The sequence below is a fragment of the Rhinatrema bivittatum genome, chromosome 6 (genome assembly GCF_901001135.1).
Source record: "Rhinatrema bivittatum chromosome 6, aRhiBiv1.1, whole genome shotgun sequence".
Lineage (NCBI taxonomy): Eukaryota > Metazoa > Chordata > Amphibia > Gymnophiona > Rhinatrematidae > Rhinatrema > Rhinatrema bivittatum.
Genome location: NC_042620.1, coordinates 326,728,595 through 326,745,132, shown reverse-complemented (window position 1 = coordinate 326,745,132; position 16,538 = coordinate 326,728,595). Strand labels below are relative to the sequence as shown.

General features: G+C 48.0%; 1 protein-coding gene across 3 annotated transcripts in view; it reads right to left on the bottom strand.

Annotated features, from left to right (window-relative positions):
- PAK3 (p21 (RAC1) activated kinase 3) overlaps positions 1–16,538 on the bottom strand; it is a 295,456-nt gene that overhangs the window by 11,952 nt on the left and 266,966 nt on the right. For all 3 annotated transcript variants that reach the window (XM_029607628.1, XM_029607629.1, XM_029607627.1), the window contains one exon: positions 15,558–15,695. In XM_029607628.1, the coding sequence (XP_029463488.1) occupies positions 15,558–15,695 (138 nt within the window). The remainder of the gene's footprint in view (positions 1–15,557; positions 15,696–16,538) is intronic.

Sequence of the window (16,538 nt, the reverse complement as noted above, 5' to 3'; positions counted from 1 at the left end):
TGCATACCAAGAACTTCTGGGCCAATCTGGTGATACCAGAAGCACCACAGGGGAAAGGCATACAGCAGCTTGTCCTCTGGCCACTCCAACACGAGGGCATCGATGCCAAAGACTTTGCATCTCTTTTGCGACTGAAAAAGCAAGGGACTTTCACATCATGAGCAATTGCCAGCAGGTCCATAAATGGAAGCCCCCAATGATCCACTATTAGTTGAAATGCCTCATTTGACAATTCCCATTCTCCTGGATCCAGATTCTATTAAGAAAGTTGGCTCTTACATTGCAGGAAGAGACAATGTGCAGGCTGAGATCTTCTGAAGATGCAGTTCCATCCAGTCTTGAGACTGGATGGAACTGCAGCAGAGTGCGCTGAAGATGACACATATGTGACCTCACCCATGGCATCACCTCCATGGCCACTGCCATCAATCCAAGTAGATAGGATCACACTGTGTTCAACAAGAGATGCACCTGTGCCATCAGCTTCTGAATACGGCCCATCGGCAGGAACACCCTGCCCTGTTTCGTGTCGAATTGAACACCAAGAAACTCTAGAGACTGTGATGGCGGAAGATTGCTCTTGGCCAGGTTCACAACCCAACCTGGCTCCTGCAACAAGATCACCTTGCACAAGACCCAAAGGCTCTCTTCCAGACTCTTGGCCCAAATCAGCCAGTCATCCAAGCACGGATGTACCAGGATCCCATCTTTTCTCAACTCCGCTGCCACCACCACCATAACCTTGGAAAACGTTCTGGGCGCAGTGGCCAAATCAAAAGGCAGCACTCAAAACTGATGACGACATCCCAGAACTGCAAAATGCAGAAAAAGTTGATGCTCTAACTGGATGGGAATATGTAGGTATGCCTCTGACAGATTCCAAGACATCAGGAACTTCCCAAACTGCACTGCCATTATCACAAGGCACAAGGTTTCCATTCGAAAATGAGTCACATGCAAGTGATGGTTGATTCCTTCGAGATCCAAGATGGGGTAAAAAAGAGCCCTCCTTCTTGGGCACAATGAAATAAATGGAATATCGACCCATATTTTCCTGTCATGGGCACCACAGCCCCGCAGGTTGAGGAGTCTTGACAACGTACACTCCACTGGCTGTCTCTTCAGCGGAGAATTACAAGGAAACACCATGAACATATCCCGAGGAATACTGTGAAAATCCAGAGCAGAGCCATCCTTTATCACCTCCAGAACCCAATGGTCTGAGGTGATCTCGACCCACCTCTGATAAAGGTGTGCAACCTATCATCTCCTGTTCTGGGAGGGTGGGGCGGGGGGTTCATCTGGGCTGTCTGGGACGAAAGGACAGATCTACCCAAAGGTGGAGTCCCTTAAAAAGTCACTCTTCTGTAGGGTCAAAAACATATGAACCCCAAAGTACGGCCTCTTGAGCTGAAGACTCACGGTGCCAGTTTCTTGGTCTCAGGATGAACCAGAGGAGGTCCAAAATCAGGCAACCTTTCTGGCAGCTTTTTATCCATTCCTGCCCCAGGCTGGGAAGAACTGGACTTAGTAAAATCAAATGGAGGCAATTCCCCATGAGTCTCCAAACAGTGCTGGTACAAGTTAGAGGGAATGCCAGGCGGAGATGCCTGAATTTGACAAGCAACACACAAAGGGAAAGCCCTTAGACTTCTTTGCTATGGGCGCCATTAGACAAGAAGTCCTAACAGGACCTGACAATAGTGCATCAAAAAATTATGCGCTCTATACTGTGCCTTGACACGTGCACAAAGAGCTCCCTGGACGCTCAAATAGTGCACATAAAAAAGGCATGTGTGTACACAATTGGGAGCCCCTATGAGCTTAACTAGGTGCCCAACCAGGTGTCCAAGTAAGCGCACAATGGGCGTACACAAGCACGAACTGACGGAACTGAAGAAGGCAGTCTTGGCGCACAAAGACGAGTGAAAACGTTGTTGCGGCCTTCCACACAGCAGACAAGACGAGTCTGAAAGCGGGGCCTAGCCAAAAGGCTGCTCAATCTGCCAGTCTACCCACATCCCTGAACTCACTCTGAGGCAGGAATGACGGTCGGAAAACTCGCCGAGCACAGAGACCAAAGGGGAAAGGGAGGACAACTTAACTCCTCTTCTTCAACAAAAATTTTTACATTACCTGAGCTCAGACCATCCCGGCTGAGAATAAAGTTGGACTCCGGCTGCGGGGGGAGAGGGCATATCTCCAGCTAAGTCCAGCTAAGTCCATGCTAAGTCCATGCCGGCTGAAAAACCAGCTACTGGATCAAGGCACTCATCTGAGGGACCACAGAAATCACCTCAGGAATTCTCAACTGAGGGAGGGACCTTAGGTATCACTGCAAGAGAGCGGGGCGAATAATCATCTTCATTTTTTTTTTTAAGCAATCCCCAGTAGGGAAATGCATGTCCACCATGTGCTGGAGACGGAGAATACTGGCAGACTGATATGTGTACATACATACAAACTGTGATGTCAGCTTTCTCCATCTCCATCTGCTGGTAGAGGTGCATAACCCACTGGGTTCTGGATCCATCTATCTGAATGCTAAGAAATCGGTAGATATTTGTTATCCAAAAATAAAGCACGCACATCCTTTCACTATGGGACTTACTGCAGGTAACGTAACCACAAGCTTTTGTACCTCTTTTTGCATGGAATTAATGCAGTGTTGAAAATGCATTTTACACATTCTATTTTTTTATCCCCAATTTAAACATGCCCCCTTTTAATGCTGCAAGCAGCACACACGCTTTCAGCCACATTGGGAATGGGGAGGAAGGGGAGCAACTATCAGTCGATTTATGCAGGTAGCTTGCTCACAAATAGCATCATTACTGTGCTATAAACCAATGATCCTCCTTTCCCACGCATACATAGCTGGGTACAGAATTTTAGAAGATATGAGGTCCTCAAATCCAATCCTGGAGAGCCACACACCAGTCTGGTTCTCATGATTTCACAATGAATATGCATAGGGGACATCTGCATATATTAAAAACATAACATTTTCCATTCTGGGTCAGACAAAAGGGTCTATCAAGCCCAGTATCCTGTTTCCAATAGTGGCCAATCCAGGTCACAAATATCTGGCAGGAAAAAGTCAATACATTCCATGGTGCTTATCCAAGCGATACAGTGGATTTCTCTAAGTCCACCTTAATAATGGTTTATGGACTTTTCGTCAAGAATTTGTCAAACCTTTCACCACATCCTCCAGCAATGATTTCAAGAGTTTAATTATGCAATAAGTAAAAAAAATAAAAGTCTCTGTACTTTTTGAAATGTAAAGCAGAGTTGTTTTCTTGTACCAGGTGTTCCCCGAGGACAGCAGGATGACAGTCCTCACACATGGGTGACATTATCAGATGGAGCCCGGCACAGAAAACTTATGACAAAGTTTCTAGAACTTTGACTGAGTCTCATTGAGCATACTCTTGCATGCAATATACCGCATGTCTATGTGGGGTCCCCTTCAGTCATATCATAGAATTCAAGAGAATAAAATAATAAAGGAGAAAAAAATCCATGTAGTGGAAACCCAACTCCGTGAGGAGGCTGGTTTTGTGAGGACTGATATTCTGCTGTCCTGGGAGAACACTGGTAGGGGTAAGCAACCCTCTCTCTCAGAGGACAAGCAGGATGGCAGTCCTCACATGGGTGAATCCCTAGCTACAGGCTGCCCTCCCAACATAAAAGGGGACCAACAAAACACCACAATAAGGGCCAACGAGCACAACAATCAGTTTTGTTGGTAATGGGGGAGGGGGGGGGGGGGGCAGCTTGAATGAAAAAAACAAGCTCTAGGTAGGAACAGAGTTGGGTTCAACATATCAAACAAGTTCCGAAGGACAGACTGGCCAAACCTGCTGTCGCGTCGGCCATCCCTATCCAAACAATTTGATGTGAATGTGTGGAGAGACCTCTACGTCGCAGCTCTGCAGATCTCCTCCATGGGAACTGCTCGCAAATGGGCCACTGACACTGCCATTGCCATGGCTCTGACAGAGTGATCCTTGACATAACCACCAAGATGCAGACCCATCTGGGCACAACAGAAGGAAATGCAGTCTGCTAGCCAATTGGAAAGTGTCTGCTTGGCAACAGTGATGCCCAACTTAATCCTATCAAAACACACACAAAGCTGGGTGGACAGTCTATGAGCTTCTGTCTGCCCCAGATAGAAGGCGAAGACTCTTTTGCAGTCCAAACTGTACAAGGCTTGTTTGCCTTGGTGGGAAAGAATGTTGGCAGGATGATGGACTGGTTAAGATGGAAGTTCGACATTACCTTAGGCAGGAACTTAGGGTGCATATGTAAGTCCACCCTTTCATGAATAAACAGTATAAGGTGGATAAGTCACTAAGGCCTGGAGCTTGATGACCTTGCATGCTGAAGTGACCGCCACCAAAAATATGACCTTCCAGGTCAGGTACTTTAGGTCACAGGAGCGCAGTGGCTCAAAAGGAGTTTTTATCAGCTGAGAGAACACCACGTCGAGGTCCGAAGATACAGCGGGAGGCTTCAACTGAAGAAGGGCCCGCATGAAACGTACAACTATAGGCTGTAAAGAGATGGGCGTACCATCTACACCATGGTGATAGGCACCAATCTCACCTAGATGAACTCTAACAGAGTTGGTTTTCAAATTAGATTCCAATAAGGTAATCAAGCAGTTTATGTGGAACAGAAGAAAGGAAGCAGGGCCTCACACCGCAAGGAAAATCTCCACTTCAGTCCATAGGACTTTCTAGTGGAAGGCTTTCTGGAAGCCACTAGGACCCAAGACACATGTTCCAAGAGATTGAGTGGTTGCAATATCAACATCTCAACATTAGGCTGTGAGAGACAGGGGCTGGAGGCTGGGATAGTGCAACATCAAGAAAATCTTTGGTACCAGTGGAGCTGGAGGATACATTTAAAGGAGACCTTCATCCCAAAGGTGGATGAAAGCAACTGAGGCCAGTTTGCCGCATATCCAGTACAGGGAGCAGAACTGAGGAACTGCCTGTTCCAAGGCGCTGCGAAGAGATCCATATCCGGGTTTCCCCAGGGTCGGAAGATCTGATTTGCGATTGGTTTCCCCAGAGACCAATCGTGGAGTCTGAAGGCACGACTCAGTTTGTCTCCTATTACATTTTTTGTTTTGGCCAGGTACATGGCCCTAAGCACCATCTCTTGGGAAAGGACCCATGATCTGATCTAGACCACTTCCTGAACAGGAGATACGATCCTGTACCTCCCTGCTTGTTGACATACTACCCTGCCACTTGGTTGTCTGTATCATAACAATTTTGTTGGACAGCCGATCTCTGAAAGCCCAGTGTGTACCTAATAGCCTGAAGCTCCAGGAAATTGATTTCATAGGGACGTTCCTGGGCGCTGAGTCTATCTACATGAGCTCCCTAGCCCAGAGTGGACACATCCATGGTTAGGACAATTTGGGTGGGAGAACTTTGGAAATGCACCCCCTCTCCAGATTTGAAATTTCCCACCACCAGGACAAAGTCTCAGAAAGACAGAATGACTCTGATGCAGTTCTGGAGGTCCTGAGTAGCTTGTCACCATTGTGACTTCAGGAACCATTAGGCCTTTCACCTATGTAAGCATGCCAAGGGCGTGACGAATTGCTGTGGCCATATGGCCCAAACGTCTCAACAGGTGCAAGCTGACGTTTGCTGGTTTTGTTGAATCCCCTGCCGCGATGGTCATCAGATTGATGGCCCTTTGTCAGGGCAAGAAAAGAAGACATTGGCCTCAGCTATGTCTAGCGGGGCTCCAGTTGTGATGACAGGCTGAGATGAACTTGGGCATAGATAACAAACCCTAGTGCTCCAGCACCCTGATGGTTGAGTGCATGGACCCATCAGCTTCTGCCTGAGAGGTACTCTTGACCAGCCAATCGTCCAGATACGGGAAAATGTGAATTTCCAATCTGCAAAGTTGTGCCGCCACCATGGCTAGACATTTTGTAAAGACACATGGGGTTGACGGAAGCCCAAATGGCAGAACGTGATATTGGAAGTGCTGCTTTCCCACCACAAATCTGAGGAACTTCTTGGGACTTGAGAAGATCTCGATGTGAGTGTACGCGTCTGAGATCCAGGGAGCACAGCCAGTCCCCTTTTTGCAAGAAGGGGTTCAAGACACCCAGGTAAACCATCTTGAACTTCTCTCTTTTGAGGAATTTGGTCAATGCCCTCAGGTCTAGGACGGGATGGAATCCCCCTGTTTTCTTTGGTATCAGGAAGTACCCCAGCCAACCTTCTTTACCCTGGTGGAATGGGTTTGACTACTCTGGCTGTTAAGAGGAAGGAGAGCTCTGCTACTAGTATTTCCTGATGTGCTACCAGGCCCAGAATTGGCTTGGGTATCCTGCCAAATTATCCCCAATAGAATCAATTTGTACCCCTTGTGAACGATGGAGGGAATCCAATGGTCTGAGGTTACACTGGGCCATCAGATCACAAAGAACCCAAGCTCTTCCTCAACTGGCAGGTCCATTGTTCCAGGTATGGGCAACTTGGCTATGTTCCCAGCAATCCAGTCAAAACTCTGTCCCTGGAGTGGACTAGTCAGCTGGGGCTTCAGGGTTCTTTTTTGGCTGGGACTGCCACGAGAACGCTGCTGCAACTGACAGGAATGAGGCTGCAAAGAGCAGTACTTCCTTGGGTGGAAGGACTTCCTAGCCCAGACCTCGACAACCTCTTCCAGGTTTGAGGAGAACAGGTCCCGAGTGCCAGTGGAGAGCCACTGTAGGGTCGCATGGTGGTCTCGGATTTGGGCTATCATGTTCTTCGCTTTATGTCTGAAGAGATTCTCTTCCATACATGGCATGTCAGTGAGTCACTCATGCAACTCCAGTCTGAGATCTGAGGCCTGCAGATGCCGATTCCCGCTTGCAGAGAGCCTCGAATCAGTCTCAAACATCGTAGGTTGAACGGAGCCCATGTTTACCGCACTCCAGACCCTTATGCATCAGCAACAGGAAGGTGTCTTGCTGCTGCTGAATTGCTCAGCAATGTCCTACCCCTGCTTCCAGATGTCCTGCATATATTGGCTCATTTAGAACGAATAGGCCACAATGTGGGCAATAAGCATAGCGCCCTGGAAAACCTCTCCCAAGAGCATCCATCGCTCTGTGATCCTTCCCTGAGGATCCTGATGAATTATCTAAGAGCGTTTGGTTTTCTTTAGAGCAGATTAGATGAACACAGACTGGTGGGGCAGCTGACACATCGAATCTGAGTACCTTTTGGACAAGATAAATCACGTTTGCCTTCCAATTCATGGGAGGCACTCTGAGTGGGTGTTACCACATCCTTATCAGTAATGCCACAAGGATGTCACGCGCTGGAACTGCCATTATCCCTGGGGAATCTCCACAAACTGGAGGATATCTAGCATTTTGTGCCTGGTATCCTCTTCAGTCAACAACTGAAATGGGATGGCCTCCACCATCACCCGAACAAAGCCTGCAAAGGAGAGGTCCTCTGGTGGGGACTTCCTTCAATCCTTTGGCAGAGATGGGTCTGAGGGGAGACCATCCGAAGTACTGTCAGAAACCATGGAAGTGTCATCCCCCAGGGGTCATAGGTGTCGTCTCCGCTGGCACAACTGGTGATGCAGCCAGTGCTTGGGATTGCTGGAACTGATCATTCTGGCTCAGGCCCCAGTGCAGTCTCTGGTATCTGGGGGGGCTTCCCTCTCTGAGGAACCAGGGATGACAACTGTATCAGCAGGTGACTGTGGAAGTTCCCTGCAGGGCATTGATGCCACCCTGGGAACAGACACCAATTAAATCAGTAACAGCAAGATAAGTGCATGCAGGGATTACAGCATTGGCTTGAGGAGTGATGGTGCACGGAGATTGCCTTACGACGGCCAGTTGCACATGACTTTCCAGTTCCTCCTCCAACATTGCTGATGCCAAGACAGGCTGGGACGCCAAGAGGAGGATTGGTGGCTGGCATCAGGACTGATGGAGACAGTGGCATCTCTGACATCAATGGAGCACTGGCTATCCTTGCTACAAGTCATTTCGGGGGCATCACAGAAGCTGGCAAGTCCCCGGGCCTGGCACTGTGCATAGATGGCGACTGATTCTGAGGCTTCCTCAGATGCTCAGATCAGTCCTTCCCCATTGCTGAGGTCAAGGACAACGAACCTGACATCCTCAACCTGGAAGAGCCAGACAATAGCCAGTCTCCAATGTCCCTCTCAGCAGATGACCTTGACTGAACCGGTGGCTCCAACCGTTATCAATGGCTCGATGTCCGTCAATGCGGCTCCAAAGTCCCTCAATGCTGATGTATCTGTCTTCTCCGGCCCGAACAGGCATTCCTTCTTGTTGAGCCGTATCTTATTTCCCTTTGGGGTCATCCTGGCGCACTTGCTGCAACCCCAGATATCGTGCGATGCCCCAAGGCAGAGGGCACATCTATCATGGGGATCCATGATAGACACTGTCCTTGTACATATGGGGCACTGCTTAAAATCAGAAGTGGACATGTCATCATGAAACAAAAAGGATGTAAGATTGACTGTCTATGGCCGGAGGGCACAGAGTGCATCGCTGCCCCGAGCTATCTGACAATCGGGCCGATACAGTAAAATTCACGTCCCTAGCGCCTCTTTTTGGACAGGAGCGGTGGCTGTCAGTGAGTTTGACAGCAGACGCTCAATTTTTGCGGGCGTTGATTCTCAAACCCGCTGACAGCCACGGATTCGGAAACCGGACGCCAGCAAAATTGAGCGTCCGGTTTTCAACCCACGAGCCGCGGGCCCATTTAAAAAAAATTTTTTTAATTTTTTACTTACCTTTTTTCTTTTTTTTTTTTAACTTTTGGGGCTTCCAACTAAATATCGCCATGATATTAAGTCGGAGGGTGCACAGAAAAGCAGTCAGAAGGGACTTGTCTTCTATGGGAAATGCAGAATGAGGGACACCCCTTGCAGGGGTGGACAATCAGGCGTCCAGAGAGGAACCCAGTCGATTCCTCAGTTCCTGAAGGGACAGGAAAGCAATGGGAATCGGAGCCTCCTGATCCCGAAAAACCTCCAGTTGAGACACAATCACTGATTGCTGAGGTTCAGAAGCAACCAATCTGCCACTGGCAGCCACCCTTGGATGGGGAGGCCACCACGGTAATCAACGAAGGGGCCTCAGCAAAATGGTCAGATGACTGCTGCTGCTGTGCCCCAGCCCTGGTCCACAAGGAGATGCACCGATTAAAAGAATCGAGGCTCCAGTCTAGTGAAACTTGCCAGGGATGGAGCCGCAGGGGCGCCCACAAAGGGGATTTGTGACACGGAAGGCTCAAAAGCATATTCCTCTTCTGAGGAAGGAGACTACTCCCGACACTAATCTTCTGGTGTCCACTCCCCTTAGAGCTCGATAGGAACTCAGTCCTAGGTCAGTCCATGGCTGCAGAGCACAGCCAGGAGGACACACAAACCCCCATACAGTAGAGAATAGAGCTCCCTGCTGTTATTTACAATTTATTTATTTTGCTTAAGTTTCATTTTGAGAATCAATTGTAAACCGTTTTGTTCAAATTTTATTTGTTAAAGATGGCATTGAAAATGTTTTTAAATAAAGCACCCTGAGCAGTACTCATACAGTGGTATCCCATCCTATGGATAAGCGGCATACCTATGACCCCACTCGCTGTGCTTGTGGGTAGAATCCCATGGCACAGCAAGGACCGAGTGCTAAAGTCGGTGGCTGCGCACTGACAAAAGGCGATCACAGACTGAGCGATGAGGCCTTTCTCGCCAGTGCTCCCCAGTACTTTATGGTGCAGAACTGACAAGGAGGCAGAGACCTTGACGTGACAATGGCAGAACCCTGGCATGGCTGAGAACTGCCCAGACAGGAGGATTACTGCCTGCCATCACCCAAGGCAGTTGGAGTAGATGCCTTGCCATACCTGACCACACATGCTGTCCCCTCTACTGACACTAACTCCCAATGGCGTGTATAGGAACAGTGTGATGACAGCATCCCCAATACCACTGGGGCTCATGGTGGTGGGTGGCATTCTAAGGCATCACCCCCCTCCAGTACTAGATAACACTCGAAGAGGCTGGACACAGCCCTTGAAACTGTCGGGAATGGCTCACTGCCATTTCCCTCATGGAACGACAGCAGCAAAGTCCATGGTGACAGACTGTGCCCATGGTGTTCTGCGATCATGTCATACGGCATGACCGTGCCCACTGGTGAAGACGCCCGTATGGCCCATAATGCTTTTGGCTCACTAACGATGGATCACATCAAGGGCATCAAATGATGCTGCACCCAGGGCTTCAAGGGCACTTAAACCAATTCTTGATCCATTCGACAGTATATAATGCCATCCCTGGCACCACAGGCGCCCACGGATCTCAACAGTCCGGTGGCACCAAAAGAGACCCTGATGTCCAAAGGCTGTACCAAGGATGCCAGGGGTGACAGCAGAGGCTCTGCCACCCCGACATGCCTCATAAATGCCCAGAGGAATCGATGACTGCCAGCACCATCAACTGTTCCCCTTGAGTCACCCATCTGTCAGAGGACATTGATGCTGCAAGCTCAATGGCATTTCCCGCCAGCGTTTACGGCCAATAGCCTCGCTAGCGCTCATTAATACCGATGGTGCACAAATCAAGACGAGGCCTCCGATGTCTCCAGATCCTAGTGGCTCAGGGCCCCCGAATTAATCGGCATCCATGATGCCTGATAGCATAGACCAGTGATTGGACAGCACGTTGTCTCATTGGGACACCACAAGGTACCTCAAGAGCACCAGACACTATGCCTGCATGCCTCGGCGTACCAGTGTGCCTTGAGTAAATGGTGACCACGGTGCTCGATCCATTCAAGGTTGAAATCCCTGTCGCTCAAGGGCTCTCAAGAGGCCCAGTGGTCGAACGTCCTCGGGGACAACCAGGGCTCTCAATGGCGATCCCAGCACCTCGTTGGTGGTGCTAGACATTGTTGAGTGTGGCAATGAAAGACACTGGTGGCCAATATGCCCGATGGCCTTCATGGCAGCCCTGCACCTCGACGGCATCAAGGGCGTCTATGGTATTGGAGCAGCTCGCACCGCAACAGCCCTGGCATAGAGGCCACGCATCGTGACGGCATCAAGGGCGGCCATGGCAGAGGGCATGCACCTCAATAGCATCGAGGGCAGCTGCAGCAGCAAGGCCACGTACCTTGACAGCATGGAGTGGCCACTCATGCACCTTGATGGAATGGAGGGCAAAGCCACGAGGGCATTGAAGGTACTGAGGCATGGACAGCATTGATGGCATTGATGACATTCAGTTATCGATGGCACCAATAGCATCGAGAGTGGCTCCGATGGCATCAAAGAGGACCACGGCGCTTGATGGCAGACCTGGTCTCTGACACTAGAGGTTGGTGCCGCTACTCCGCCACACGAGGCTCAAGATGTTCGAGGACTCCAGTGCATAGAGACTCTACGTCAGATGCCTATGGCACAGAAGGCCTTTACAACATAGAGGGTGGACACACACACCCCAATGACGTTAAGGGTGACCATGGCACTCAATGGCAGTTCTGCTTACCAACGCGGTCCTGAAATTGATACGTCAGATCCACAGTGCACTGGTCACAGATGTGCACCAGATGTGCTCCTGCTCACCCTCTCTCAAGGAGACTACATTGTCATCCATGACATACTCACAGATGACCAACCAGACATATTCTGTATAACCGAATCCTGGCTGAAACATTCTGATACAGTCCTACTCAATCAACTGCCCAGAAACACATACAATATTTTCTCCATTCCCAGAAGCAAAAGAAAGGGAGGTGGCCTACTATTCCTAGCACACAAAAAACTTAAATTCTCTTCCCACTCCCTTAACTTACCACCTCCTATCGAGACCAACCTATTCAAATTAAAACATCTCCAAATACTCCTCCTATATGCCCCACCTGGTTGCCTACAACATAACCTTTCCCCCCTGATTGAATCCATCACAACCCACATAAACTTACAAGAGCCAGCCATCATACTAGGAGACTTCAATCTCCATATCGACACCCACCCTCCCTCCCCCACAAGCGAACTACTCCTTTCCACCATGTCTGCCATTGGATTCACCCAAATCATCAACACGCCCACTCAAAATCGGGCCATACCCTGGACTTAATATTCATAAACAACAAAATATCTGCAACTGGACCACCCTCTACAACCCCCACCCCATGGTCCGACCACAGCCTCATCCAAGCCAAGCTTCAAATCCAATCCAACCCAATACAAACAAACAACCGAATCATCGAATTCACCAAACCATGCTCCAGTGAAGACATCGCCGAAGTGCTACCTGAGGCACTAAAAACAATCAACTTAAATGATGCCAACTCAGCCACAAACTCCTGGATAACCATCAACACAGACATAGCCAATACATTATGTCCCACGATAAGGAAGGAAATCAAGCAATCTACAAAGCAAAGAGCTCCATGGTACACCCCAGAACTGAAAACCTCAAAGCGAACACTGAGACAAACTGAAAAACAATGGAGACGAACCCCCACCTCAAACCTGAAAGACAAATTCAGAACACTACTACATAACTATACAACAGACCTCAACACAGCAAAGCGCAATTTCTACACATCAAGAATTCATGATTACCAATATAACCCAAGGACCCTCTTCGCCTATGTCAAAGACCTAACCAACCCCATCCAAAATGACAATAAGCCAAACTCCAGCAACATCTCAAGTGAAAAACTAGCACAATTCTTCAAGGACAAAGTTAACAACATCATCGCCAAAATTCCCCAAAACTACAACGACCCAGTTGACATCCCCCCTCCCATCCACACATGGTCACAATTCACACCCGTTGCTTCCACAGAAATCGAACCTATCATCAGAAAAACCAACCCTGCATCACACCCTCTAGACCCCATCCCCATCAAAACCCTAAAACTCATCAGAGAGATTATTGTCAAACCAATAACCTACATCATCAACTTATCCCTAGAACAAGGAATCTTCCCAGAAAAACTCAAAAACGCCATCATCAAACCAATCATCAAAAAACCTCAACTCGACAAATCCGACCCAGCAAATTACAGACCAGTCTCCAACCTCCCATTCCTAGCAAAAATCATCGAAAAAACAGTCAACAATCAACTCACAGAACACCTTGAAACCTATAATGTTCTACAGCCCGCACAACATGGTTTCAGAAAATTCTTCAGCACTGAAACCCTCCTCCTCTCTCTCACTGATACCATCCTTAGAGGACGCGACAAAGGCAAATCTTTCCTCCTGATACTTCTTGATATATCCGCCGCCTTTGACACCATCAATCACAGAACTCTCCTCACTAGACTTAAAGAAATTGGTCTCCAAGACACCACAATCAAATGGTTCAACTCCTACCTCTCAAACAGATCCTACATCGTCAAGACAAACTCATCTGAATCCTCTCAAGTGCCCCTCACTCATGGAGTCCCTCAAGGTTCTTCCCTATCCTCAACCCTATTTAACATTTACCTCATCCCACTATGCAAATACCTTTCAGAGGCAAACCTCACCTACTTCATCTATGCAGACGACATACAAATATTACTCCCCATAAACAAGTCCATTCAACTAACCATGGAAAAATGGAACAAACTCAGCTCAAATCTATCCCACTTGCTATCTCAATTATCTCTATGCCTCAACCAAGCCAAAACAGAAATCATTCACATCCACGATGACCGACCCTCTCTTCCACTCAAGTGCACCCCCTCCGACCACCCAGGAAGCTCAACCAACCCGGGAGTGCCCCAAATCTCACCCACGCCGTCCACAAGAAACCTAGGCGTAACAATCGACAGCCATCTCAACTTTAAACGACACATCTCCAATACAATCAAGGATGGATTCTTCAAACTCCAGACTCTAAAAAAACTCAAACCCCTTCTCCAAGAGCACGATTTCCGAACAGTCCTTCAATCAATTATCTTCGCAAAACTTGATTACTGCAACTCCCTCCTCCTTGGCCTACCAGAAATTCACATCAAACCCCTCCAAGTGCTACAGAACGCTGCCGCCAGAATCATCACTAACAACAAAAAATCCTCACACATCACACCCACTCTCAAAGAACTCCACTGGCTACCCATTACCCAAAGAATCCAGTATAAAACCCTCACCCTCATGCACAAAAAAATAAACAACAACAACATGAACTGGCTAAACAACGGAATACAACCTTACCCTACTCAAAGAACTCTCAGATCCACCAACACTGGCCTCCTAGCCGTACCCAATCTCAAATCTGCACACCTCAACGTCACCCGCAAACGAGCCATAACAATTGCGGGCCCCTCCTTATGGAACTCCCTCCCCACCTGTCTCAGAAATGAACCTTCATTGCAAGTCTTCAAAAAACACCTCAAAACATGGCTGTTCCTAAAAGCATTCCCACCTGACACGTAACCTACCCAAATTCAACTGCAACACACCACGCCCCCCTACACAAGCATCTCGCATCACCATCTTCCCTCCCTTGCACCACCTTCCCCCCTCCTATCCCCCCCATTCCCCCCTTCAACCCTCCCTGCCAACCTAACCTTAATATATCCTCATCAACAAGTCATTTATGTACATATGTTATATACTACATCAAATGTTCAACGTAATCCTGTTATTCCTGTTATAATTTGTATAATTTGTTATATTTATTACAATGTTACAATTTATTATTTTTATTACAATGTTATAATGTAAAATAGGGCTGTTACTACCCTATTCTTTGAGTTATCTGGAAACCGATGTGATATCTCGATCGAACGTCGGTATATAAAAGAAATAAATAAAATAAATAAAAATAAATATTGCCAAGCAGGACAGGAGGCTGCATCATCCAGGGCTCCTGCCTGTGGAGACTAGTTCCTTTGAACGTGGGGAGGATGAGCCCTCCCCACCACAGGAACAGTGTGTTCCTCAATCTCTGACCTATCTGAACCTCCATCAGTGCCGATCTATCTGTGAAACGACCTGGAACTCCTGAACGCCTGTCCAGGTACAACTCAGGCGAGTCCCCAGGCTCAGCGGCCTACACAGATCACCCATGGACTGCATTCAGTCAGTCCTACCAGCACCTGATAAAAGTACAAAAACAGACAGAGCAAGGAGAGGACCCTAAAGCTACTGGTACTAAAGCTGCTGGTATCGTACTTTTTTTTCTTTTTTAAATAAGGGATAGAAATAGACTGCCAGACTGCACAGTGACTAAGGCCCACCATGTGGAAAAACAGAGAAAAAAAGCTGAATACCGTGAACACACACGGCTCCCGAGACCACACGGCTCTGCGGAGGAAAAAAAAAAAAAGGACTGGAGGGACTCTGCCTAAGGGGGCAGGGTGATGGCTACAGCTGCACGTGCTCAGTAGGGCATGCTTGAAAGCTCTAGAATCTTTGAGATCAAAGTTCCGGGCCGGGCTCCATCCGATGTCGTCACCCATGTGCGTGGACTACCATCCTGCTTGTCCTCTGAGAATTTCATTCGTCCCCCACCTCTTTCCAGGGTACCTGCAAAAGCTCCTTGGCGGACCCTCGCCTGTCCACATCCATCTCAAGACAACGATTTAGAAAGTCTCGGAAAACAGCAGACAGTCTCTCGGGGTTCTGGAGCTCTGGGGTTCCGTTAGTAGCGATCAGATACAATGCCTGGGTGGGGGAAAAAAAAGCAGAAGAGTACATTGGAGGTTTCATCTTTGCATGTTAAGGGAATTCCTGCAATCAACAGCTAACGAACTCCAGCACACACACACACAATCACTCTTCCTTACACACTAATGAAAGCTTCACAGACGTTTGGAGAGTACATGGACTTCTGTAAAGGTTTTCACGTCTGAAGCCAAGAGGAGTTCTCAGAAGTTAATGATCAGGTTGCGGAGGTTTTACATGATAAAACACTGATCAAGGGGATTTGTTTCCGTCACCGTCTACAAAGGATCCCTTGCAACACCCTTGCCCAAACTTATCCAATGTATTTCCACCAAAGAACGAGCGCTAGCCATAGCTGGACCATCAATATGGAATCCCATGCCCCCGGACTTACGCCAAGAACATTGCACAAGGACTTTTAAGAAAAAACTAAAAACTTGGCATTTACATAATCTCGACTCTTTCACCTCGCCTCCCTCTGGTTCTAGCCCCCCAGTACTCACCCTCCCCCCCCCCTTACCCTACAACATAATGGTTTATTCATTTATGCCTTCAAGTTCAGTTATAAATACCCGTCCTTGGTCCTCCTGATCCTCCTTTTATACCCCGCCTTGTTCCGTTATCTCCTTGTTACATGTAACTTTTACTTTCCAACGTTAAATTTACCGTTCTTTCTAAACTGATGTGATATGCAAATGAATGTCGGTATATAAAAGTTTTAAAATAAATAAAAATAGGAAAAACCTTTTTATGCAAAACCTGATTTAGCCAAGTTCATGGAGTACAGAAACTAAAAAATCCACATATGCACTGGGATAATTCTGATATCCCACAAAGCCGTAT